The sequence below is a fragment of the Lepeophtheirus salmonis genome, chromosome 3 (assembly GCF_016086655.4).
Source record: "Lepeophtheirus salmonis chromosome 3, UVic_Lsal_1.4, whole genome shotgun sequence".
Lineage (NCBI taxonomy): Eukaryota > Metazoa > Arthropoda > Copepoda > Siphonostomatoida > Caligidae > Lepeophtheirus > Lepeophtheirus salmonis.
In genome coordinates, this window is record NC_052133.2 from 9,794,343 (window position 1) to 9,806,661 (window position 12,319).

At 31.4% G+C, this 12,319-nt stretch overlaps 1 protein-coding gene, 2 long non-coding RNA genes and 2 other non-coding genes across 5 annotated transcripts; 2 read left to right on the top strand and 3 right to left on the bottom strand.

Moving 5' to 3' along the window:
• Positions 1–683: 683 nt before the first annotated feature.
• On the top strand, positions 684–1,684 carry LOC121114179 (uncharacterized). The gene is made up of 2 exons (XM_040708052.2): positions 684–771; positions 863–1,684. The coding sequence occupies exons 1-2, from the start codon at positions 760–762 to the stop codon at positions 1,349–1,351; spliced, it is 501 nt and encodes a 166-aa protein (XP_040563986.1). The 5' UTR covers positions 684–759; the 3' UTR covers positions 1,352–1,684.
• Positions 1,685–4,302: 2,618 nt separating this feature from the next.
• On the bottom strand, positions 4,303–4,374 carry TRNAH-GUG (transfer RNA histidin (anticodon GUG)). Its single transcript has one exon. It is a non-coding gene; the product is annotated as a tRNA-His (tRNA).
• Positions 4,375–5,932: 1,558 nt separating this feature from the next.
• LOC121115422 (uncharacterized) lies at positions 5,933–6,925 on the top strand. The gene is made up of 2 exons (XR_005863488.2): positions 5,933–6,012; positions 6,105–6,925. It is a non-coding gene; the product is annotated as an uncharacterized lncRNA (long non-coding RNA).
• Positions 6,926–9,036: 2,111 nt separating this feature from the next.
• On the bottom strand, positions 9,037–9,108 carry TRNAH-GUG (transfer RNA histidin (anticodon GUG)). The gene has a single exon. It is a non-coding gene; the product is annotated as a tRNA-His (tRNA).
• A 407-nt stretch (positions 9,109–9,515) lies between these two features.
• On the bottom strand, positions 9,516–10,394 carry LOC121115421 (uncharacterized). The gene is made up of 2 exons (XR_011779087.1): positions 10,225–10,394; positions 9,516–10,132 (listed from the first exon to the last, which is right to left on the bottom strand). It is a non-coding gene; the product is annotated as an uncharacterized lncRNA (long non-coding RNA).
• Positions 10,395–12,319: the final 1,925 nt, after the last annotated feature.

Sequence of the window (12,319 nt, forward strand, 5' to 3'; positions counted from 1 at the left end):
TTTTGGATTCCCAATGACGTCATCAGTAAATTTGTATTGAGAACTGAAAATAGTTTTCGACTAAACTTGTTATAACAACATTGACCAAAAAGGAAAATGTTTTCCAACTATGAAACTATTCCCAGTTTAACAAGAGATAATTTGAATTCAACCAATCATTGTTTTCAACACTTATTACGAAAAAAATAAGCAGAAAAATCGACAGCTTATAAAAAAAATACAGTGTAGATATTTTAGTTGTGAGACTAAATTGTTCATGGTAATATCATGGTGAAGCAACATCATTGTAAGCAACATGATTATCAGTTATTATACTTTTTCTAATGATTTAAGGCTAATTTGAAAGAGCATGTATAACATATCAAGCATTAAATTAAAAGAAAAGTTGCAACTTTCTCTGTAAATAACAACTGAAAAACAAACAAAACTTAACGGATTTACATACAAAAAGAATTCTGCCTACAGTCAGCACGAAATATATAAGAAAACTAGATATTATGGACACTGTTGTTGATGGCTTCATACTTGAATTTCCCTTTAACTAACTCACTTTTTTTCTTTTTTTTGTTATTGTTGTAGGTTGGTTAGAATAGTGTGTGTATGATGATTTATGGAGGAGCCGAGGTGGCATGGAAGGGAGAGTACCCATCATGACTGAAAGTGAGTATGTAAAGTATATAAACCCTATGTTTTTTGATCCAAGCACATCAGTTTTCATTTTGAGCTTCAGTCATCATCATCACATTTAAATCATAAATCATGAAAATCTTGGTAATTGATTCTTCTTCTCTTTGAAAAAAAAAGTTTTCCCTTTTGATTGGATAAAAATTAGGTATTAATGTATTTATATTATGTTTTCCAGCTCGTTGCTGCTTTCCTCATTGCTGGAGCTATGTCCGCCCCATTGGAAGATACTCCTGAGGTCAAGGAAGCCAAAACCGCCTTCCAAGCTGCATATGATGAAGCCACTGCGGGAGAACATGCTAAATTAGCCCCTGTTCCAGTTGTGAATTCCTATTTGGCAGACTCCAAGGATGTTGCAGAAGCCAAAAAGGAATTCATAAGCCTCTACAAGAACGCCGAGGCCGTTTCCAAAGCTGCCGAGCGCCCATTTGTCCCCATTGCCTATCCTTATTATTCTGTTGGTCCCTCATTCAAGGGCTTTGCTTACTCTAGTATGAGTCCTTCTCACGCTCCTCTTTACTACTCTGCTGCTCCTTTTGCAGCCCCTACTTTCAACAGATACTTCCACTATCCCTCTCCATATCAGACATACTACACCTTACCCTATGGAAACTCCTTTGTTCAGCCCATGAACAGTGTTGAGGAACCTGCTGTTCAAGAAGAGTAGAGTTATAAATAATGGACGAGTTAAAAAGAAAAGAAGTATTAAAAAACAAAAGAAAATTGAATATATTATTCATAAATAAATTATCAAACCAACTAGGAAGTAATAAAGTTTAGGAGAATTGTTTGACAATTTGGGGTCAAGAGATTTTAAATCATGATGCAAGGAAAAATTTCTAATTAGTGATGTGATTCAATTTGAAAGTTGTTTTCTCATATACATATATATTTATTTTTTATTGTAGATCTCTATTATTTTTTTAACAACCAAAAAATTAACAATAAATACAGTATATGTTATGTGATTAGAAAATAAATAAAAAAAATTTAATTTTTTTCTCGTACCTTTTTTTAATTCATCCGCTAAGATTTCCTGTAAAAAAAAAATAAAAAAAAATAAAAGTTGATGTGTGATGGAATCATTGAAGTAGGCTAACTAATACCGTCTTAATATCATCATCCGAGGGTGTGTCCTGTGTGTGAGAGGGTACTGTAATGTCGATTAAATATATCTATATCTCCAAATTACCTTCATCAATTAGTCAGCCGTGATCGTATAGTGGTTAGTACCCTGCGTTGTGGCCGCAGTAACCCAGGTTCGAATCCTGGTCACGGCAGCTATTTTTTGATTTAATCTTTTCTACAGGAATAAGTGAAAGCTATTCTAGAAAACCCAAATATTTTAAATCAAAAATGCATTTTATATGATATGTTTTCGGAACATGATATGTAGAAGAGACCGGGGTCAGTTGAAACAATAGGAGGTTGCATTGGTGCCTTTTTCTCTCAAATAAAAGAAGCTACTGATACATAATATATATATCACTTTTGAATATTACAGTGTAGAATATTCTTGACAAAAGTAAATTAGTTTTGTTAATTTTTCTCTCAGATATTGAATAAAAGTTATTTTTGAGGCGTAGAATCAGTTTAACTTTCTAGAAAGGCATTCAGTTTTTCATTGTTTCTCCTGTGAAATAAATCATTTCGATTATTGATTCTTTTGTTATCAGTTAATATAATTTGATTAAATCCTAAACTCACACTGACTGAAGAAATTTCAGATGCTCAGCACAAAGGGAATAGTTGCAACAAGTATTTCTAATTTACTGTATAGGTTTATTTTTCTTTAAAATTTTCTTAATTACACTTCAAATCAAGTATGGGATTTTGACCAGGGCAGAAAATTATAAGTAGTTTTTGAAAGTGAATTTCTCCTTTATAATATAATGAATATGGAGCACTTATTTTGTATATCTTTATATTGAATTGATAACTCAATTGTTGCAACCGTTCCTAGCTATACTAGCTTGACAGTTGCAATCTCTTGAAGAGTTGCATTCAAATACAATCTGCAGATTTGTCTTTTTATTTTCTTTGTTCAGTTGATATAATTTATCAAAATTCAAAAGTTTGCTTGACAAAAGATATTATTTTGAGCTTATAAGAGTAATAAAATTACTTCTCCTGGTCACAAAGCCGTGGAGTTTGCTTTATTAAATATTAAATCATTGATTGCAAAACAATTAAATATTGACACTCCATTAGATGTGGAAGAGTTAAGAGTTCCTTCTGTCATCATCTTCGTTCTGGGTATGGGCCTGAAATATCATCACATTTGTTCCTTCGAGGTCCGGGTAATATTTTAATCTAATCAAGTCAATGATAAGAAGAGATCGTCGTTTTTTATTAACTTTAGGTGATGCTTAGACATTTTTTGAATATTATATCAGGTATTTTTTACTTCAGGACATTAAATATGAGCTATAATGCTCATTTATGTTTTTTTAAACGTAATTGCCCTGTTACTTTTTATTTATAGGATCTACTTTTTATCTTTATGTGTATTTATTATTTACACTGTTTGTATTGTAGAATATAAATAAATTATTTTAACAATAAATAAAAAATATATATATCCTCGAGTAATTTGTTTCATTAATATTTTACACACAAATTTAAGAATTATTAGATTACATACAGCATGCATAATATCCAGAAAAGAGTTCTGGTTTGGATTTGTAAGTGCTAATGTACTAATTCATAATATAATACATCTATACAGTATAAGATATTATATTGACCCTTTGTATTTTGAACAATTACAAATCTAACGTTTTCATGTTGATATTCACAATTCTAACTTTCCACTTAATTATTTCGTCATTATCTATAAAAAACTATAGATGATATTCAGAAAAAATATTTTCTCTTGTAAAATTTTACATAAAAAGTTCAAATTATGTTGTTGTTGTTTTTAAAAAAAAAATATACAAGTCAACTCTGAGCTTAATAATTTTATTGTTTTTCTTCAAATTTTGCTACACTTCTAACTCTGACTAATATTGTAATGCTAAATAATGTTTGTTCTATATTATTAATCAAACTTAGTGAAACTCTATTGGTAAAATATAATATTTGTTCACATCATTAGAAAAGTTTTTTTAATTTTCAAGCATTATTTTAATTACCCATAAATTAACAATCGCTAATTTGCACCTCTTATACGGCATTTGAATTGTAATAAAATCATATAATATTTTCAAAATATTTTTTCATCTAATGTCGAATATTATCATTCATTGCCTCTAACTTCTTGTATGTCGGTAGTTGGTATTATCCGCAGACATTGACAACTAACAAATTTCAAGAACCGTTATGAATTTAGATCTATAATAAAACAAAGAATTGACGTAAAATATCTGGATATATTAATCAAGCATTAATTATTCCGTTTAGGCTCTTTTAATTACGTTTAATCTCTATTCACTTTCTTATATCAATTAAATTACCTCGTGTCTTGCCCTTATCATATAGCAAATCATCAGTGTATCACTAAAATTAAGTGGACACTATTTTACTTTTGAAAGTAAATCGATGTATTGATAATTATTTTATCGCTGGTAGGGACGATTTACACACTTGGTAAATGTGTAAAAAATCACGAAAAAAGAGTGCCGTGACCAGGATTCGAACCTGGGTTACTGCGGCCACAACGCAGGGTACTAACCACTATACGATCACGGCTGACAATTCTATAATAATGATGTAAACATAAAAGTATACTTATTCAACGTTACATTACTCTCTCGCACACACGGGACACGCCCTCGGAAGATGGATATTTATATACTGCCCTTGCTTATAATTATGCAATATGCATGAAGGAGGGTAGGAATCTTATTCCATATTGTAAATATATAATCGTATAATCTCCTCGACCTTATATGTATATCACCATCTTTTCATAATGCCACTTTCTTTTTGGGGCAACTATTAGAAAATATCAGATTCAACATAATAGTATTTCTTTCTGTATTAAGGACATCATGGATCATTACACATGATCATGCTGTCTTCAGCTCGCTTGTTGACCAAATGCAACATGTATACATTCCTTAACCGTTCGTGTTAGAATACGGTCATTTCAAAATAAAAGAACGCATCAACTTAGACCGGGACTATAATAGAGGAGAATTACTAATCTATCTTAGTAGGAGCAGACGAAAATATTAAGTATGCATTCAAATAACAAAAGAGCGTAGAGAACATGTATTAGGTAGTGTAGCTTGTTGTTTGTGAAATCCGATGAGTGAATTATAAAATATCAACCCAAAAGTAATTCAAAACTACATCACACAATTAATTATCCTTTGTAATTTGCATTTATTTATTTCAGACTCCTTGAAACGACCTGTACGAAGGCACAAACTAATGGCAGCAGGGTGTTTGTTTTCGGAAGACATCTATTGGGTTTTTAATTTATTCTTATACAGTTTTGTAGGCTGAATCTGATGAGCACACTTTCATAAACATATATCTCGTAGTTGCCAGAGTATTTAGATGTAAACTTGTTCTGGATTTAAAATCCGAAACCTTCCATCATATTCCTTTCTTTTTTTGGATTCCCAATGACGTCATCAGTAAATTTGTATTGAGAACTGAAAATAGTTTTCGACTAAACTTGTTATAACAACATTGACCAAAAAGGAAAATGTTTTCCAACTATGAAACTATTCCCAGTTTAACAAGAGATAATTTGAATTCAACCAATCATTGTTTTCAACACTTATTACGAAAAAATAAGCAGAAAAATCGACAGCTTATAAAAAAAATACAGTGTAGATATTTTAGTTGTGAGACTAAATTGTTCATGGTAATATCATGGTGAAGCAACATCATTGTAAGCAACATGATTATCAGTTATTATACTTTTTCTAATGATTTAAGGCTAATTTGAAAGAGCATGTATAACATATCAAGCATTAAATTAAAAGAAAAGTTGCAACTTTCTCTGTAAATAACAACTGAAAAACAAACAAAACTTAACGGATTTACATACAAAAAGAATTCTGCCTACAGTCAGCACGAAATATATAAGAAAACTAGATATTATGGACACTGTTGTTGATGGCTTCATACTTGAATTTCCCTTTAACTAACTCACTTTTTTCTTTTTTTGTTATTGTTGTAGGTTGGTTAGAATAGTGTGTGTATGATGATTTATGGAGGAGCCGAGGTGGCATGGAAGGAGAGTACCCATCATGACTGAAAGTGAGTATGTAAAGTATATAAACCCTATGTTTTTTGATCCAAGCACATCAGTTTTCATTTTGAGCTTCAGTCATCATCATCACATTTAAATCATAAATCATGAAAATCTTGGTAATTGATTCTTCTTCTCTTTGAAAAAAAAAAGTTTTCCCTTTTGATTGGATAAAAATTAGGTATTAATGTATTTATATTATGTTTTCCAGCTCGTTGCTGCTTTCCTCATTGCTGGAGCTATGTCCGCCCCATTGGAAGATACTCCTGAGGTCAAGGAAGCCAAAACCGCCTTCCAAGCTGCATATGATGAAGCCACTGCGGAGAACATGCTAAATTAGCCCCTGTTCCAGTTGTGAATTCCTATTTGGCAGACTCCAAGGATGTTGCAGAAGCCAAAAAGGAATTCATAAGCCTCTACAAGAACGCCGAGGCCGTTTCCAAAGCTGCCGAGCGCCCATTTGTCCCCATTGCCTATCCTTATTATTCTGTTGGTCCCTCATTCAAGGGCTTTGCTTACTCTAGTATGAGTCCTTCTCACGCTCCTCTTTACTACTCTGCTGCTCCTTTTGCAGCCCCTACTTTCAACAGATACTTCCACTATCCCTCTCCATATCAGACATACTACACCTTACCCTATGGAAACTCCTTTGTTCAGCCCATGAACAGTGTTGAGGAACCTGCTGTTCAAGAAGAGTAGAGTTATAAATAATGGACGAGTTAAAAAGAAAAGAAGTATTAAAAAACAAAAGAAAATTGAATATATTATTCATAAATAAATTATCAAACCAACTAGGAAGTAATAAAGTTTAGGAGAATTGTTTGACAATTTGGGGTCAAGAGATTTTAAATCATGATGCAAGGAAAAATTTCTAATTAGTGATGTGATTCAATTTGAAAGTTGTTTTTCTCATATACATATATATTTATTTTTTATTGTAGATCTCTATTATTTTTTTAACAACCAAAAAATTAACAATAAATACAGTATATGTTATGTGATTAGAAAATAAATAAAAAAATTTTAATTTTTTTTCTCGTACCTTTTTTTAATTCGTCCGCTAAGATTTCCTGTAAAAAAAAAAAAAAGTTGATGTGTGATGGAATCATTGAAGTAGGCTAACTAATACTGTCTTAATATCATCATCCGAGGGTGTGTCCTGTGTGTGCGAGAGGGTACTGTAATGTCGATTAAATATATCTATATCTCCAAATTACCTTCATCAATTAGTCAGCCGTGATCGTATAGTGGTTAGTACCCTGCGTTGTGGCCGCAGTAACCCAGGTTCGAATCCTGGTCACGGCAGCTATTTTTGATTTAATCTTTTCTACAGGAATAAGTGAAAGCTATTCTAGAAAACCCAAATATTTTAAATCAAAAATGCATTTTATATGATATGTTTTCGGAACATGATATGTAGAAGAGACCGGGGTCAGTTGAAACAATAGGAGGTTGCATTGGTGCCTTTTTTTCTCAAATAAAAGAAGCTACTGATACATAATATATATATCACTTTTGAATATTACAGTGTAGAATATTCTTGACAAAAGTAAATTAGTTTTGTTAATTTTTCTCTCAGATATTGAATAAAAGTTATTTTTGAGGCGTAGAATCAGTTTAACTTTCTAGAAAGGCATTCAGTTTTTCATTGTTTCTCCTGTGAAATAAATCATTTCGATTATTGATTCTTTTGTTATCAGTTAATATAATTTGATTAAATCCTAAACTCACACTGACTGAAGAAATTTCAGATGCTCAGCACAAAGGGAATAGTTGCAACAAGTATTTCTAATTTACTGTATAGGTTTATTTTTCTTTAAAATTTTCTTAATTACACTTCAAATCAAGTATGGGATTTTGACCAGGGCAGAAAATTATAAGTAGTTTTTGAAAGTGAATTTCTCCTTTATAATATAATGAATATGGAGCACTTATTTTGTATATCTTTATATTGAATTGATAACTCAATTGTTGCAACCGTTCCTAGCTATACTAGCTTGACAGTTGCAATCTCTTGAAGAGTTGCATTCAAATACAATCTGCAGATTTGTCTTTTTATTTTCTTTGTTCAGTTGATATAATTTATCAAAATTCAAAAGTTTGCTTGACAGAAGATATTATTTTGAGCTTATAAGAGTAATAAAATTACTTCTCCTGGTCACAAAGCCGTGGAGTTTGCTTTATTAAATATTAAATCATTGATTGCAAAACAATTAAATATTGACACTCCATTAGATGTGGAAGAGTTAAGAGTTCCTTCTGTCATCATCTTCGTTCTGGGTATGGGCCTGAAATATCATCACATTTGTTCCTTCGAGGTCCGGGTAATATTTTAATCTAATCAAGTCAATGATAAGAAGAGATCGTCGTTTTTTATTAACTTTAGGTGATGCTTAGACATTTTTTGAATATTATATCAGGTATTTTTTACTTCAGGACATTAAATATGAGCTATAATGCTCATTTATGTTTTTTTAAACGTAATTGCCCTGTTACTTTTTATTTATAGGATCTACTTTTTATCTTTATGTGTATTTATTATTTACACTGTTTGTATTGTAGAATATAAATAAATTATTTTAACAATAAATAAAAAATATATATATCCTCGAGTAATTTGTTTCATTAATATTTTACACACAAATTTAAGAATTATTAGATTACATATAATATATTATAATAATATAATAATAATTATATATAAATTTCTTCAGTCAGTGTGAGTTTAGGATTTAATCAAATTATATTAACTGATAACAAAAGAATCAATAATCGAAATGATTTATTTCACAGGAGAAACAATGAAAAACTGAATGCCTTTCTAGAAAGTTAAACTGATTCTACGCCTCAAAAATAACTTTTATTCAATATCTGAGAGAAAAATTAACAAAACTAATTTACTTTTGTCAAGAATATTCTACACTGTAATATTCAAAAGTGATATATATATTATGTATCAGTAGCTTCTTTTATTTGAGAGAAAAAGGCACCAATGCAACCTCCTATTGTTTCAACTGACCCCGGTCTCTTCTACATATCATGTTCCGAAAACATATCATATAAAATGCATTTTTGATTTAAAATATTTGGGTTTTCTAGAATAGCTTTCACTTATTCCTGTAAAAGATTAAATCAAAAATAGCTGCCGTGACCAGGATTCGAACCTGGGTTACTGCGGCCACAACGCAGGGTACTAACCACTATACGATCACGGCTGACTAATTGATGAAGGTAATTTGGAGATATAGATATATTTAATCGACATTACAGTACCCTCTCGCACACACAGGACACACCCTCGGATGATGATATTAAGACAGTACTTCAATGATTCCATCACACATCAACTTTTATTTTTTTATTTTTTTTTTTTTTACAGGAAATCACAGCGGATGAATTAAAAAAAGGTACATATAAAAAATATTAAATTTTATTTATTTATTTTCTAATCACATAAATTATACTGTATTTATTGTTAATTTTTTGGTTGTTAAAAAAATAATAGAGATCTACAATAAAAAATAAATATATATGTATATGAGAAAAACAACTTTCAAATTGAATCACATCACTAATTAGAAATTTTTCCTTGCATCATGATTTAAAATCTCTTGACCCCAAATTGTCAAACAATTCTCCTAAACTTTATTACTTCCTAGTTGGTTTGATAATTTATTTATGAATAATATATTCAATTTTCTTTTGTTTTTTAATACTTCTTTTCTTTTTAACTCGTCCATTATTTATAACTCTACTCTTCTTGAACAGCAGGTTCCTCAACACTGTTCATGGGCTGAACAAAGGAGTTTCCATAGGGTAAGGTGTAGTATGTCTGATATGGAGAGGGATAGTGGAAGTATCTGTTGAAAGTAGGGGCTGCAAAAGGAGCAGCAGAGTAGTAAAGAGGAGCGTGAGAAGGACTCATACTAGAGTAAGCAAAGCCCTTGAATGAGGGACCAACAGAATAATAAGGATAGGCAATGGGGACAAATGGGCGCTCGGCAGCTTTGGAAACGGCCTCGGCGTTCTTGTAGAGGCTTATGAATTCCTTTTTGGCTTCTGCAACATCCTTGAGTCTGCCAAATAGGAATTCACAACTGGAACAGGGGCTAATTTAGCATGTTCTCCCGCAGTGGCTTCATCATATGCAGCTTGGAAGGCGGTTTTGGCTTCCTTGACCTCAGGAGTATCTTCCAATGGGGCGGACATAGCTCCAGCAATGAGGAAAGCAGCAACGAGCTGGAAAACATAATATAAATACATTAATACCTAATTTTTATCCAATCAAAAGGGAAAACTTTTTTTTTTCAAAGAGAAGAAGAATCAATTACCAAGATTTTCATGATTTATGATTTAAATGTGATGATGATGACTGAAGCTCAAAATGAAAACTGATGTGCTTGGATCAAAAAACATAGGGTTTATATACTTTACATACTCACTTTCAGTCATGATGGGTACTCTCCCTTCCATGCCACCTCGGCTCCTCCATAAATCATCATACACACACTATTCTAACCAACCTACAACAATAACAAAAAAAGAAAAAAAGTGAGTTAGTTAAAGGGAAATTCAAGTATGAAGCCATCAACAACAGTGTCCATAATATCTAGTTTTCTTATATATTTCGTGCTGACTGTAGGCAGAATTCTTTTTGTATGTAAATCCGTTAAGTTTTGTTTGTTTTTCAGTTGTTATTTACAGAGAAAGTTGCAACTTTTCTTTTAATTTAATGCTTGATATGTTATACATGCTCTTTCAAATTAGCCTTAAATCATTAGAAAAAGTATAATAACTGATAATCATGTTGCTTACAATGATGTTGCTTCACCATGATATTACCATGAACAATTTAGTCTCACAACTAAAATATCTACACTGTATTTTTTTTATAAGCTGTCGATTTTTCTGCTTATTTTTTTTCGTAATAAGTGTTGAAAACAATGATTGGTTGAATTCAAATTATCTCTTGTTAAACTGGGAATAGTTTCATAGTTGGAAAACATTTTCCTTTTTGGTCAATGTTGTTATAACAAGTTTAGTCGAAAACTATTTTCAGTTCTCAATACAAATTTACTGATGACGTCATTGGGAATCCAAAAAAAGAAAGGAATATGATGGAAGGTTTCGGATTTTAAATCCAGAACAAGTTTACATCTAAATACTCTGGCAACTACGAGATATATGTTTATGAAAGTGTGCTCATCAGATTCAGCCTACAAAACTGTATAAGAATAAATTAAAAACCCAATAGATGTCTTCCGAAAACAAACACCCTGCTGCCATTAGTTTGTGCCTTCGTACAGGTCGTTTCAAGGAGTCTGAAATAAATAAATGCAAATTACAAAGGATAATTAATTGTGTGATGTAGTTTTGAATTACTTTTGGGTTGATATTTTATAATTCACTCATCGGATTTCACAAACAACAAGCTACACTACCTAATACATGTTCTCTACGCTCTTTTGTTATTTGAATGCATACTTAATATTTTCGTCTGCTCCTACTAAGATAGATTAGTAATTCTCCTCTATTATAGTCCCGGTCTAAGTTGATGCGTTATTTTATTTTGAAATGACCGTATTCTAACACGAACGGTTAAGGAATGTATACATGTTGCATTGGTCAACAAGCGAGCTGAAGACAGCATGATCATGTGTAATGATCCATGATGTCCTTAATACAGAAAGAAATACTATTATGTTGAATCTGATATTTTCTAATAGTTGCCCCAAAAAGAAAGTGGCATTATGAAAAGATGGTGATATACATATAAGGTCGAGGAGATTATACGATTATATATTTACAATATGGAATAAGATTCCTACCCTCCTTCATGCATATTGCATAATTATAAGCAAGGGCAGTATATAAATATCCATCTTCCGAGGGCGTGTCCCGTGTGTGCGAGAGAGTAATGTAACGTTGAATAAGTATACTTTTATGTTTACATCATTATTATAGAATTGTCAGCCGTGATCGTATAGTGGTTAGTACCCTGCGTTGTGGCCGCAGTAACCCAGGTTCGAATCCTGGTCACGGCACTCTTTTTTCGTGATTTTTTACACATTTACCAAGTGTGTAAATCGTCCCTACCAGCGATAAAATAATTATTAATACATCGATTTACTTTCAAAAGTAAAGTAGTGTCCACTTAATTTTAGTGATACACTGATGATTTGCTATATGATAAGGGCAAGACACGAGGTAATTTAATTGATATAAGAAAGTGAATAGAGATTAAACGTAATTAAAAGAGCCTAAACGGAATAATTAATGCTTGATTAATATATCCAGATATTTTACGTCAATTCTTTGTTTTATTATAAATGATCTAAATTCATAACGGTTCTTGAAATTTGTTAGTTGTCAATGTCTGCGGATAATACCAACTACCGACATACAAGAAGTTAGAGGCAATGAATG